The sequence below is a fragment of the Aplysia californica genome, unplaced genomic scaffold (genome assembly GCF_000002075.1).
Source record: "Aplysia californica isolate F4 #8 unplaced genomic scaffold, AplCal3.0 scaffold01101, whole genome shotgun sequence".
In the NCBI taxonomy this organism is placed as follows: Eukaryota; Metazoa; Mollusca; class Gastropoda; order Aplysiida; family Aplysiidae; genus Aplysia; species Aplysia californica.
The window spans coordinates 113157-128302 of NW_004798371.1; the positions used below are offsets into that span (position 1 = coordinate 113157).

The 15146-nt window shown below is 39.7% G+C and overlaps 1 protein-coding gene across 1 annotated transcript in view; it reads right to left on the reverse strand.

The window, feature by feature from the left end:
* The window catches only part of LOC101855990 (muscle M-line assembly protein unc-89), a gene marked incomplete in the record, with an annotated part of 41655 nt that overhangs the window by 20505 nt on the left and 6004 nt on the right, over positions 1 to 15146 (reverse strand). Inside the window, 9 exon segments of the mRNA XM_035973286.1 lie at positions 4982 to 5073; positions 6503 to 6700; positions 7373 to 7470; positions 8483 to 8711; positions 9397 to 9583; positions 10239 to 10999; positions 11562 to 11669; positions 12214 to 12272; positions 13957 to 14696. Of these exon segments, the coding sequence (XP_035829179.1) occupies positions 4982 to 5073; positions 6503 to 6700; positions 7373 to 7470; positions 8483 to 8711; positions 9397 to 9583; positions 10239 to 10999; positions 11562 to 11669; positions 12214 to 12272; positions 13957 to 14159 (1935 nt within the window).

Genomic DNA, 15146 nt, shown 5'->3' on the forward strand with positions numbered 1-15146 from the left:
ATGCCCCATGTCTGTATGACAACAAACTCTACAACAGCCTTTATGTCATATAGATCGTAAATTTGTAGACATAATATGTATTCTGAGCTTCAGTTTTTTCTTGCTTTTTGCTTTCATAATTTTAGGAAACTTAAAAGTATTACGGGACTATTACTTGAGAGTCTAACAGCAAAAAGAGGGTGTTATCTGAACCCTTCGCATAGAGATGAAATTTGTAGCCAGAATCTTAATAAACAAAACACATACCGTTTTTATGTGATCCTTGGCCTTTATTGAACATTGAGATCATTTTTTTTCTTTTCAAGAGTATCCGAGCTGATTTCTCTTCATCGAGCTCAGATCGCTGCAATTGAGACGTGATACTTGGAAAAAAACCCTTTTACATCTGCCATCCACATAAAAGAAAAAGAATCAAGCCTAATTCTCTCCCTGTTTAGGTGTAGACGACGTTCATATTCTTAACTCATCACAAAGGCCCCAATTGTCAATATTAGCGTTTTAGATTGCCCTATTTTTAGAAATCCTTTACAGCTGTTTCTCTCTGTACTGTTAACGGGTTATTGTATTTCGTGGCTGTGGCTGACAATATTCTGCTTGTCAATATGTGTCATAACGGGGTGACATCCGGTTTAGGTCAATTTTTAGGCACATAGAGATATTTGCATACCTTAAAGCTTGTTTAATTGTCCTGCTTATGATGAAAATACACCAATCTATTTTGAATGGAAGTTGAGAGACTTGTGATTGAAGGAGGTGGAGTTTCAGAGCTAAAATTAGTGAGAAGCTGGCCGCCAAAGTTTGGTGACTACCAAGTTTGATTGTCCTTTGACATTGCAAATTTAATTTCTTATGCCTTTGATCACGTTTTTTGTTTGCAATAGAATCGCATAGACTGCATTTCTAAGTGGACATAAAGGTGTTGAGTCAGCCCCAACCTCCCCCTACTCCCAAATCGATCAAAATTGCCCAACACGTGGAAAAAATGAGAGTTCTTTAATTTCATATTTTCACGAGCGCCTCATGTCACCACGATGCCACTCTTAATACCTTCATTATAGTACGTCCCTTCCAGTGCTCGTTTCATTTACTCATTTCCAGCTATCATTACTATCCTGAACCTTTCTTACTAATCTACAGGCTCACGTGCCAGCCTGTCTATCAATCTGCCGTCTTGTCCGCCTGTTTGCTTTTTTGTCCATCGCAATGGCTATCTGGCTATCTTTCAGTACATCTGCCCAGACGTCGGTGACCATTTCATTGTCCAATCACAAAGTTTCATTTTTATTAATAATACCATCCGTACTTGAGCCTTTACCCCTAAAAACAAATCGTTTGGCAATGGTCTGCATGATTCGAAACTATACTATAATATTATATTTTTCAGCACAGTATTTCGGTTTCCTTTACTTTTTACAGTATAACATCTTGATGTACGATACTTTCGCATCTCTATGCACTCTTTGCCCCCCATCCCCCATCCTCCACTGCCACTGACAGCATTAAAAAAATTCGTTAAAAAAAATATTCCTGGCTGTGTAGTCATGAGCCGAGATTCAAACAAACCACCAAGAGTGAACGCAAGTAATAAGAGTAAACACACACATACATGCTCATGCTGATTCATCCATTTATTGGTCACAAGAGTAGCTGCATTTCCAGAAGGAACAAACAAACACAACATGCGCAAGGAATGTGTATACAATAAATAGTATGGAACTCTGTGTAATAATGCTTGGTTGAATAAAGCCACCAGCTTATAATACGATATAATACGCAAGTACAAGTTATCAAGTTCACAAATTTCACCTCAAATTCAAGAATGGTATTGATTCATACCTGACCTGAGATGGCACTGAACACATTATCAAAAATTATGTCATATAGGAGGAATACACTCTTTTGAGTTGCTGCCTAAAATCTCCAAAAAACCAACAAGTGTATAAACATCAGTAGCAACAACATATCACTAGAAGCAGAAACGATATTAGGGTTGCCAATGACAACAACAACAAAAACAACTACAATGACAAACAACCCCCCCCCCCCCAAAACAACAACAAAAACAACAACCCCCCCAACAAAAACGTGAACACATTATTAAACAAGGATCAGCATAGATGGTATCAAAATGATAGTTCATAATGTTATCTTAATTTCAATTTATGTTCACTATTAATTCATACACAAATGTACCCATAATGATAAGCATTTTATCACGTAGTTGAGAGACAACATTTTGGTATCTTAAATCTTAGTTTTTAGTCGTCACTCAAAGGAAGCCACTTCGTACCTAAGCTCCGTAAAGCCGTCCATGTCTTCGACTCATCTAGCAAATTCACGCCTGTATACAGCTGAACCTGCTCTAACAATCACCTTTCCCAAAGCAATTACCTGTAAAAATGATACTATCCCACTTCCTCCTTGCGTTTTATTTTTCTATACTTTTATAATGACAGTGTCCAAGCGGGCTGTCATTCTAAAACAATTGCTTTTCTCTTTGGCAATTAGTGGTCGTTTTGCACAGGTTCGATTGTATTTTGAAAGAACCGTCCTATTTGTTCAACAGTAGACCCTTTCAGCCTGAATCGTTTCAACTTCACCAACTTAGGGTCTCAATAAAAGTCGGGTCCAAATCTTTCTGCCTAGTCCTTCTTAGAATACTTCTGTCAGTCCCGTGTCCTATTACGTAATCTGACTTTTTCTTCTTCATAGCGACAAATTGCTACCATAGAATTACAAAGTTCTATCTGATATTTTTTGGCCGTTAATAAGACTATTTGCTTAATATTCTATCTGCTCTGCCAAAATAGAAAGTTTACTCAGAGTCGTTATTGAGTTATTCAAAGAATTGCATTCGAAAAACCTTGACATGTTGTGAAACTCAAACATTTTGGCGTTAAATTTTTCCAAACCAGGTACCGAACAGATAGAATTTTGAAATTCTAAAGTAGCAAAGTAATGAGTTGCAAGAATCGTTCGGAGTCAATAAAAAGGCAGCAAGATATCACAGTCAAACCTGCTATAAAGACTCCTTTACCAAGACAGTCACTTGTATAAGTGACCAATTCCACCCCCACTTTCAAATTCCCGTTTCCTCTTTATCGATCTAACGACACTGTTTTCGACCACAAGTCAACCCTTTCATGAATCCTAGAGAGCAGGGAGGAGCGTAGCTATGTCATGGTGCCTCCTTCGATTATACCTGTACTCTAGCCAAGAAATAAAGTAACCAAGTAAGGATGACACTGTTCAAAAGAGCAATTTGTGTAAGATGATTACTTTTCTCCTCTGCAATGGGTGATCGTCTTGCACGGATTCCACAGTACTTAACATTTTTTTAAATGTTATCCGCATTGAGACAAATCATTGATTAAAAACAAAACCAAGAATAACGATGATATCAATAATAAAGGGCATGCAAAGATACTTAGGAATACAACACAAAACTATTAAACATACCCACACAAACATACGCACACACACACAAATAAACTAGCACACACACACACACACACACACACACACACACACACACACACACACACAGACACACACACACACGCACACACTCAGATAAGCATACTACTATTAGGACACAACAACTTCATGCACTTCTAAGATTCAATGGTATACAAAAACACGCCTCATAGGCCAAAATCCACGGCAAATGAAATAGGGTCATGCGAGGTCACATGTATTTAGTTCCACCCAAGAACACAACAGGGTAACAAATAATTCAAGTAATCACTTCTGGTCTAAAGGTTGGAAAAGAGAACAAAACAAAAGAGGTAAAAAATAAACAGTGCGATGTTTATACAGTTCAAACAAAAGACTCTAGCCCCCAGCTCTTTAAAGAAGAAGTGGACATAGTACTATGTTCGACCTGAAGCATACCAAAATGTAATGTTGAGGGAAGTTTCGAACCACCATACACAAATCAGTAATACGAATTTACGTATTTCATAATATGAATGATGTTGTCTGCCTTTTAAATTCTGAGATTGTAACATGATATGTAAGACTAAAGAACTTACCCCCAAAAAGCGCGTTTTTAAGCAAGCAAAAATATGGGCCCTCAGTAAGCTAAAGCCACTAAATCTCTTCGTCTAATTATCGCAAAATCCCCTGTTTCCTTCCCAAACTAATAACTACTGTGCATTACATAACGAATAATAAAATAGTGTTGCTTAGTCTGCGCACTTATGAACAAATTCAAATTTTATCTGAAACGAAATTGTTAATAGGGTTCTTACGTCTTTCGCTGTCTCTGTACTAGAGATCACACTGTACTTGGAATGCAATTTTCTCATGGGGTAAGTTATTTATTTCTAAAACAACAACAATAGAACATTACACTAAGTATCAGATCGAAATAAAGATCACAATCCGTATCGTATTCATTTCACTTTATATAAAAAAAGTTAATTATTTATTGAATACCGGACCGTTTAAAAAAATCCAGAACAGTCCACCTATTTTACAATATAAATGCCATGTATTAAGATTAACTCCCCCCTCTTCCCCTTTCCCCCATCCGCTTTTCTAAAACGGTGATAATAATCATACATAAATAAGAATCGATGAAATAAAATAATTGAAAGAAAAATTCAAATGTAGATCTAGATCTAGTCAAATAAAATAAATGAAAAAAAAAAAATAAGTGACGATGATAAAACAGAAAATAAATTAATAGTGTGAGCAAATTATGCAAAAACTTAAGTCAAACCAACAAAAAGAACAAAAATGACAAACAGAACAAAAACATAATTTTTCGAAACAAAAGTAGGCCTCTACAATAAAAAGAAGGTATCACAGCACAACCATGCATTGGGGCTCAACGCATCAGCAGCATCCAGTCTCTTCACTACTTGGGTAAATTTTCCATCACTTTTTTCACACCAAACGCCGCGAGGGAAAAGGCTGCAGCAGCTCCAAAGAGTTTGAGGTATCGAACCGTGCGGGTATCAGGGTTTGAACATACGTCAGACGAGTCTGTGACGTCAAGAGGTGCGGCGGCCGCCATTGCTCCTTGCTCGTCTGCTAATTCGCTGGTAGAAATGATGGATTCCATGCCTGAAAAGTATATGTTTATGAGATATTCATTTACAAAAATATGACACGGCTTTGGGGGAAAGGGGTGGAGGTACGTAGAAAAACAGTGTTGAGTTAATAAGACATGTTATTTGACAGGCAGGATAAGAGGATGCATCGATAGACTAGTTGGTGCCATACTGGGTAACGGTACAAGTGGTGCTGGATATGTGCTCCTCTCCCCCCCCCTCCCTTTATGATCTGCCGTCGAACTTTCGAAGATGAATGTTAGATTTAGACATCACGCCTCTTACATATTAAGTATGAACGGTGGTATGATAGGAATAGAGAAACATTTCTGTTCTTTACAAAACTTCATTGAATTTTTTGACATAATAATGTTAATACAGCAAAACATCAAACAGCCGCAGATAGAGTTAAATGAACATTAAGTTCAATTATGCGTACTGTTATTTTCTTCAAAAGCCTAAAAGAGACATAAACCAGAAACAGAGCATGGCAATGAATCCGTTAAAATGACCTATCGTTCTAGGTACAACAATTCCATTTGGTGCAACGTATAAAAAAAGAAACGTGCAAAGATATTACGTTAGTGTTTTGTGACCCAGACGACGTGTTGTCCATGAGACTGATTTAATAATTTGTGCCACAGGCAGTGAAGGCGAGTGTGCACTTGTGTGAAAATCTGTTCTGAGGATATGTGGAGAGGAAGGGATACGGATGGTAGGAAACATACATACATACATACATACTTACATACATACATACATACATACATACATACATACATACATACATACATACACACATACATACATACATACATACATACATACATACATACATACAGACATACATACATACAGACATACATACATACATACAGACATACAGACATACAGACATACAGACATACAGACATACATGCAGGCACACACACACACACACACACACACACACACACACACACACACACACACACATACATACATATGGCACGGAGAGTAATAGAGAAGAGAGCAAAAGATATAGACCGAGAGAAAGAGGGGGAGGTGTAATTATGGGCGTATGTGTGTGGGTGAGGGAGATATATAGGGCAAGAAAAAAAAGAGAGAGAGACAGAAAGAGAGAGACAGACAGACAGATACACACACACACACACACACACACACACACACACACACACAGAGAGAGAGAAAGAAAGAGAGAGAGAAAGAGAGAGAGAGAGAGAGAGAGAGAGAGAGAGAGAGAGAGAGAGAGAGAGAGAGAGAGAGGGGGGTGGGTGGGGATTGAGATAGTAGGAGAAAGCAAGAGGGAGAGAGGAAGGGGAATTGGGGAAAAAAATGTGAACAGCGTGCGAATTGCCCTCTGGGACAACCAGTTTGGACTTGTTGACTTCCACTAAGTCATACTATGGTCTGCACACTCCTGACACAGACGCCAGTGTTACCTTCTATTGTGACGTGTACAGTAGCGGAGACAGTGCCGTGGGAGTTGACAGCCGTGCACACGTACTCTCCGGCATCGTCTGCTTCTGCCTCGGGAATCTCCAGGTAGTGAGAACCACGTGACTCGTACAGGCGCATGCGACGGTTGGCTCGGAGTTTCTTGCCGTCCTTCTCCCAAGAAATACTTGGGTTGGGCTCGCCTGGTAGAGAAGTTGTTAATATTATTCTATTTAAAAAGTATTCGCATTTTACACCCAATCAACACAATCTAAATAATCTCAGAGGCGGCTGCCCTCAAAGTACTGGTATAACTTCCTCAGAATACCACCGCCGACGGCTTACTTGGATACTCTGTTTAAATTTCCAGAAATGTACAAAACTGCACTTATACTTTGCATGCACTTCTCCTTAGCAATCTAGAAATCATTGGCAGCACATGCTTACCAGCAATGAGTTTATGTGTCGGATTAAAGTTTAATTGTTTATGTATATTTCAATATCACCCTATAGGATCAGACTACGTCACACAATCTACCTTGGTCGGTCAGTTTACACTTAATTAAAATGTGGACCAGTCCTTGCTCGAAGTAAAGCATTGCAGCCTTTTCAGTGCGGGACCTTAGGTTTTCCGATTGGAAAGTACGCATTTGCAATAAGATGGTAAATTTGAATAATAGAGAAGATTGTATCCCCATAAGATAAACCACCCTTTATAACAGTGCCAGAAATTATTCTTTCAACTTGTTTATGACAACTTGCCCGCCTTTTTTTAACCCCAGAAAACAAATTTACAAATTACAACCCTTATTGCACGAAATCTGTTTAATTAAAGAAATACTCAGCTGGATATTATTATGCGTAAATTTTCTCACCTCTGACTGTGCATACCAGCTTGATGGTTTCGAACTCGGAGACGCTCACATCCTGGGGTTGCATCACAAACCGTGGGATGTTCACAGATGCTGTCAGACTACAGGTTTAGGTTTTCCAAATCCACAGGTGGAGGTTTGGGCAGAGATGGAATGAAGATTTGGGGTAACAAATTTAAGAGTTGGTAAAGGAACACGACAAAAGGAAGAGAAAATGGATCTGGTAACTGGAAATCATGACTGATATTTTAAGTGATGGATAATTTGGAAATGTATTATATTTACCGAGTAGGCATTGATCGAGAGAGAGAGAGAGAGAGAGAGAGAGAGAGAGAGAGAGAGAGAGAGAGAGAGAGAGAGAGAGAGAGAGAGAGACAAACTGACAAACAGACGGACAGACAGCTAGAGAGAGAGACAGAGAGACGGAAAGACAGAGAGACAGAGAGAGAAAGAGAGACAGAAAGACAGAGAGACAGAGATAGAGTGACAGAGAGAGATAGATAAGAGGGGGGGGGGGGGAGTTGGTTTTAGGTATATTACAACTGAAATCCAAAAATTCCTCGTTAGTTCCACACTAAGCCATGTAAGCACAATGGTAAACCATTCAGTCTAATTTCCAAATTCAACTTAAGTATACACCACATTACACATCGAATTTGACTGACAGATGGAAGGTTGAAAAGACAAATAGACAGCAAATGTATGCAATACGTCTTTCAATTGTCTTGTTCTCCCTCTCTCCCTCTCTCTCTCTTTCTCTCTCTCTCTCTCTCTCTCTCTCTCTCTCTCTCTTTCGCTCTCTCTCTCTCTCGCACACACACACACACACACACACCCACGCACACACATGCTCATACCCTCTCATCCACCCCTCCTCTCTCTCTTCTTCCTCCCCTCTCAAGTCTCTATCCCTCTCTTCCTCCCCTCTCTCTTTCTCTCTCTCTCTTTCTCTCTCTCTCTCTCTCTCTCTCTCTCTCTCCCTCTCCCTCTCTCTCTCTTTTTTTTTCTCTATCTCTTTCTGACAATCTGTCTCTCTTCAGTTTGCTTCTGGTTCTCTAAAAATGTTCCCCCAACATTTTCCTCTAATACAAATCCGACAAATCATCCACTCACTCTAACCGCCCATCCTCCGATGGACTTGATCCAGTAACAGTAACCGGGATGTCCGTAAAGATTTCTCCAACAGAGTTACGGGCCGTGAGCCTGTACGTCCCAGCATCCTCTGGTCCCGTCTCCCGGATCTCCAGAGTGTACACGTCATTCTCTGTTACCATGGTGATGCGTTCTCCCGCCTGCAAACTCCGTCCATCTCGGGACCATGAGACTTGGGGATTTGGAGAACCTGAACAATACAAATAGATGTTCGGTGCAAGACAAGAAAAAATAGACGGATATCGAAATATTTGAGGTATAATGCATCCTGATGATAAACTCCTCCATAGAGAGTGTTGCTAGCTCAGCAGTGTAGGACTGCTGGATAGAGGTCCCTGGTCAGAACTTCTAATAGGGCTTATCATCATCACCATTACCATCACCATCACCATCACCATCACCATCACCATCACCGCCATCATCATCACCATCATCACCCTACGTCTCTAATGGGATAGCAGGTCAGAAACAAGATTCCTTGAAGCTTCTGTCCTTACCATTTGTCTCCAACTTACCCCATAAGCTGAGGAGCCACATTATTAAAGATGTATTCCGATGTGCAAAAAGAACCTTCACGCTAAGCATTTCAGCTACTGTTTATATACCAATTCATGAAATGAATTAGAGAAAACCATACAAGACCAGGGTCTGATAAGCAATATTATTTTAAAGACATAACAGACAGGCTGGCCTTTCTCGAATTATAAGTTCAAACTGAACATTCTAAGAGCCCCTGAATGGTTTCATCTAAAGATTTACATTTTATAACTACTGTGTTTTTATTCTACTTAGTCCATATCTTTAAAAACTATTCTTTTAAAAATCACTTTACTAGCTCATATTATTTCTATCACGGAAGATCTGTGATGGTTTACCTTCAATGGTAGATCGTAGTTTTAGTGTCTTCCCTGCTTGGACCTCCATCTTCTCTGGAGTCTGTACTAAGCGTGGCTTCTCTTCTTTAGCTCTGGCTGCTTGGCTTTCCTCTGTAACAGTCTCTGTCTTCTCCGCTTGCGTCTCAGTTGACACTTGTTCTACCCAAGACGAACGCTGCTCAACCACCTGAGGTTTCGTAAAAGAGATGACTAGAAGTGGTCACGGAATAAAAGTTACGCTCATATCTTACGAAAATGATACGAATAAACTGTATGAGGTGTTTTGTGGTTTCGTCATTGAGGCTTCTCAATCGAACTATAGTTTTATATCTGCAAATGGTGGCAAATTAGACATTATGCTTCATTCGCTGAACATTCAGTTACTTCTATTGTATACTCACACAGAAAAAACAGGTAACAAATAAGGTGCTCAAACATGTTCGTAAGTACTGAGATAATTTCCTGCAACATAATAGTATCATGACAGTTCCCTCACATAGTAATAACGCCAGTGACATGATTAGCAGAAAAGATCACCCTTTGAAAATCTATTCTGAAAATGGACCTGAAATAAACTTTAAAAAAACGGAAGCACCGTTTCATCCATGAGTTCAGTTCGATTCTTAGAAATGCCCCTTCCCCTTTTTTCCATACAACCCGTCAACAGAAAAAAGAGTGTACGTTTGTTTGTTTCTTCAGATGCTAATAAAATGAACAACTTTAATGAAAGTGAATAGCCGTAGATCTACATAAAAACAAAAAGGGCTCACTAACTTTAAAAAACGTTCTAGCTGAACACTTGGTTTAATGTAAAAGTGGAAAAGACGTGATTGGGTGCCCACCTCTTGTGTCTTGTCATCATCCAGTAGTCCAGAGATGTCTCTTCCGCGTGTCGTTCCATCTGTCTCGTCTTTCTCCTTGGAGTCCTGTTTGGTCACTTTCTTCCTGGCCTGGTCTACTCCTACCACAGAGCCCACCTCACTGCCGGTTTCACTCTCTGTGTAACTCTCCTCCTCCACCTCTTCCTTGGAGACAGCAACAGTCTTTTGCCCTACAGACTTCGTTGATCTTACTTCTGTTTTTGAGGACGAAGAGAATGAGGAAGAAGAAGACTCCACAGTTGAAGAGATAGTTTTGCCGTCTTTTGTTTCTTTCTTGACAACCATTGATGATTCTGACTTAGAAGACATAGACTCATAAGAAGCCGATGTTTTAACCTCTCCGTTAAGTCCCAGTTCTTCAGAAAAGATTCTGCTGGTCTGTTCCATAAGAAGAGACCTCTCTCCGTCGCTTGCAAAGTCACAGAGTGAATCATGAATGGACGTCTCCGACCGCTCACTTATGGTCTTCAACTTCACCGAGTCGACATCATCACCCGAATCGTCAGATGAATGGTAAGACTTTTCTCTTAGATCCGCGCTGATCTTCTGAGAATCTTGTTCAACTTTCGTTTTCACAGATGAGGATATGACCCTAGTGCTCTCGGCACTTTCGATGACCTGTTCAAAGGACTTTCGGACCACTTCCTCCTCCTCGGCAGAGAGTCTCCGGACTTTGGAGTGGCTTTCATCCACGTCTTCGATCGGTGTCTGAAAGTGAGGTTCTGGAACAGGGGACAGGGCATAAACAAAATAAAGGCGATGGGACTAAATGCAATTGTGCAGGAAACACGGACAATACTACTAACGTAAATTACCCTACTTCCTGAAACCAACTGTGATCAGTCACATAATATAAGCTACACCAATACATATGAAAGGTGTTATATTTCTAAAGTCGCTTTTAGCTGACAATGAAAGTATCGTGTGCTAAGAATTATAACTGGTATAGCTGATTTGTGCTTTTTATTTTAAAGTTTTCCTCTCGAATACCCATCTTGTGAGGTGCCAAATAAAAGCCCTCTGGGAGAAGAATAAAGAGAAGGCAGGTAACTCTGTTTCTCCAAAGGATATGGAAATATATGGGTTATATGCTTTAAAAAAATTATATTATGCTTTGAATAGTCATTCCGACACTGTGAGGCTTAAGTAGTGCAAGTTGGTTTTGGCTACTCTAGTAGTCATGACACTAGTGGCTGCCACATCCCCACCACCAGGGTTTAAGAAACAAAGAAAAACGAAATTAAGGTTGAAATGTGGGGAAGAAATTCAAATTCTTTCACTCACCTGCGCTTTTCGTGGAGGCACCACGCAAAGATTTCCCCGCGAGCACCACCTCCTCGATCTCCATGGCATGGATGGACGTGTGAGATTCTTCTGGGTGCTCCTTGTGCGCTAAAAGTAAGAAGAATACAGGACGAATAAATCAAACTATAATATGACATCAACAAATGAGAAAGAATTAGGATACAACAAAGCTGACAAACGTAAGAGCGAGAACATCAATTTACAGCTTGGACTATATTACCGTCCTTAATATGTAGTGAAGAGATAGTTTCCCAGTCATAGCTCAACCTCAGAGAAAACATAACGCTCTTATTATAATCCTCTGTAAATGAAATAACGAAATAATCCAACCAATGAATAAATACGTTCACTTTGGAAAAACAATACACGATAGACCGTAGTCAAAATTTTGATAAAGTAAAGTCTTATATCATGGTAAAGAAAGAATTGATAGGGGCACCACGGCAACTGACGTTTCACAAAAAACCTTGAGATCAGGACATAATCAACCAAAGCAAAGCTGAAGACGGCAAAAACGACACTTTTGATAGTAAATGCAACGGCAGAAACAAACAATAGAACATAATGAGTAACAATGACCAAGGTAGGAGAATTCCAAATAGATGACAACAATTGAACTATCTTCCTGTACCTCTGACAAACAGGTAAGCCGAAGTGGAAGCCAAACCCTCGGAGTTCTCAGCACGGCATCTGAGAAAAGAAAAACATAGAGTTTTACAAAATGGGGATGATATATTTTGTTCCCGAATACACATAACACATTAACCCAACCGTCATGACATTGCGCTAAAATGTAAGTCAATTTGGACATCAAGGCAAAACACAGTGATTAAATTTACGCAATGCAGTAAACGAACATTTGCACAGGTACGCAAGGAACGGATCGTTTAAAAACTATTTATTTATCTTTTTTGGAGTTGTTGTTTTTTTTAAATACAAAAGAGAGGACATGTTTATAATTATGCTGAGTAATCCTCGAGAAAACACCTGTACATCAACATGTGCAAATAGATCCCATGGTCAACAATAGTGTCCAGAAGTGATTGACTGTCAGGGGGTCGTGAAGTGAAGATTGACTGCACTCTTTTGACCTTATTTAGTTGCCAGCGCCGTAAAACTTTCGAGAAAACGCGCGATAAAGAAAAATAAAAGACTGACTTTATGAGGAAGTGGTGGTCACAAACATGCCCGGTATGGGAAGAACTGCTACTAGTTTAGTTTTATCAAGACTCGATTATTGTAACTCCTTTTTTCTCAGGAATATCACTGGGAAAAGTGAAAAAGCTTCAAACTGTCCAAACCAATGCTGTACGTGTAGTTTTACGGTAAAGAAATCGAGACTCAGCTCAAATTCTTTTACGGACATTGCATTGGCTTCCTGTAGAAAAAAAAAAAAGAATTGTGTACAAGTTGGCAACTATCCACAAATGCTTGAATGATAACGCGCAATCATATTTATCAAGTCTGTTGAGACTGTACATTACAACTCACAGTTTAAGGTCATCAGCTGACAAAAAGAAATTTCTTTTACCATCTACGAAACTTTAAACAATTTGAATATCAAGGCCCCAAGATCTTGAAAGCTTTGCCAAGTACTTTAAGGGATATCAAATCTTTTGAGTTATTCAAATGTCAGCTAAAGTTATTTTTGTTTTTAAATTAATAAGATGAATATTTGGAGTGATTTTCTTTTAGTCAGAACACGACGTTTTATGTTACTGTGGTACATTGTATTGTATTGTAAAGCGCTCAGAGCCTGTGTACTTTAATCGAGGTTGAGCGCTATATAAATATCATTTAATATTATAATTAAGAAATACGGCTTTAGGGAGGTCTTAGGCTATGAAATATTTGTAAGAGGGGCTGTAGAAGCTAAAAATGCCTACAACTTAAAATCCATAGTTTTGAGCAGAATCAGGACTTTAGGGGTGGAGCCCCCCCCCCCCCCGCCCCTCCCAATCGAATTACGTCTAAGCATCTAAGCAGCGTAGATCTTCAACAGGTAGAGAAATCTGGTTTGAACAAGGTCTTAACTTTGTCATGTCGAGAAACAATACCGTTCCATTATAGATTATTTAAGAGAATAAAGAAGTTGTAAATGACACACTAAAAACACCTACTTTGAAATAGATAGATAGATAGATAGATAGATAGACAGACAGACAGACAGACAGACAGACAGACAGACAGACAGACAGACAGACAGACAGACAGACAGACAGACAGACAGACAGACAGACAGACAGACAGACAGACAGACAGAGAAGTGGGGGAGAGGTTGGGGGGGGGGGGGGAGGAGACAGACTGATAGAAATACAAAAATGAAATCCAAAGCAACAAGCAAACGTAATTAACTCTATGGTTTCACGCTCACCTGTAATGTCCTTCATCATCGTGTATAATGTTTTCGATCACCATAGAGATAACTCCCTCGTGGGTGTGGTCGAACTTGTATCGGGGGTTATCCGTGATCTCTGTCCCATCTTTGAACCAGCGTATATTCGGGCGTGGGTGGCCTTTGACCCTGCATTCGAAATGCTTGGTCCCGCCCACATAATGATCTGTTCCGGCCGGCATGGCTGGAAGGTGGCTAGGGCTAGTTAGATTTCGTGGGGATTAAGTGAAGTTCACAGCAACTACTAAGTCTTTTGCACCTTTTCAACTTGGAGAACACTGTAAGCAAAGCTGTAAGATCCAAAAGTAGCGGAAATTATCTCTACCACAACACAGTTTATGCACACTTCAAAACACTAAGGCTATACTATTAAGACTATCTGCAACGAACTGGGTTCTAAAGAGTTTATAGCTCAGCACGTCCTTCAAGCTTCAGCGGCAACCTGGTCGTCTACTGCCACACAACTAGTGAAGAAAGTCCCCGGAGGGCGTGAGAGGAAGGTCTTCCCCTTCCCCTTGCTCCTCGGAGATTCTACAGTGGAGCCGATACTGAGGGACTGTACACACTTAAAGCGTCTTTTCCTTCTACAAAAACGAAAGCGAATATTCCAATATGCGAAATGCGCGGTAAAGCCTTGTCCCTCAGCTGCTCAGCGTGCGGTCCTCAGGCTGGAATCTTTGGACCCTTCAGAAGCCTTGCCCTAAGGCAGCCATAGCTATCTGTCAAAGAAAAATTTAAAAAAATGACAAGACATTTGAAAAAGAAATCAGCTTTATCTCTGACATGCATGTTTTGTTTTAAGAACAGATCTTAATCTACTCTGCAAGATGTTAAACAACCAACAAAAACGAAGCATTACACCTGGGGACTAAACCAAATTATTTAAAGATTTTTCCAAACCAACAAGATAAGATCATTTAACGTAATTATAGAAACTACCCACCCTATGAAGTTGTCTCACTAACAAGGCAATCCCCAATGTCCGGGTTGGATACGGGAACAACTTTACCCACCCCATCAGCTTTTCGATTCTGTTACTTGACTTTCCATACTATATTATCTCAATGTCCATTTGTTTCGTTTTTTAAGTTCTTTTTTCTTATTTTTTTTTGTTGTTGTTTGACCTTTGGTTGGTTGTTGTTTTTGTTGTGGGGTTGGTTTTTTTTTGG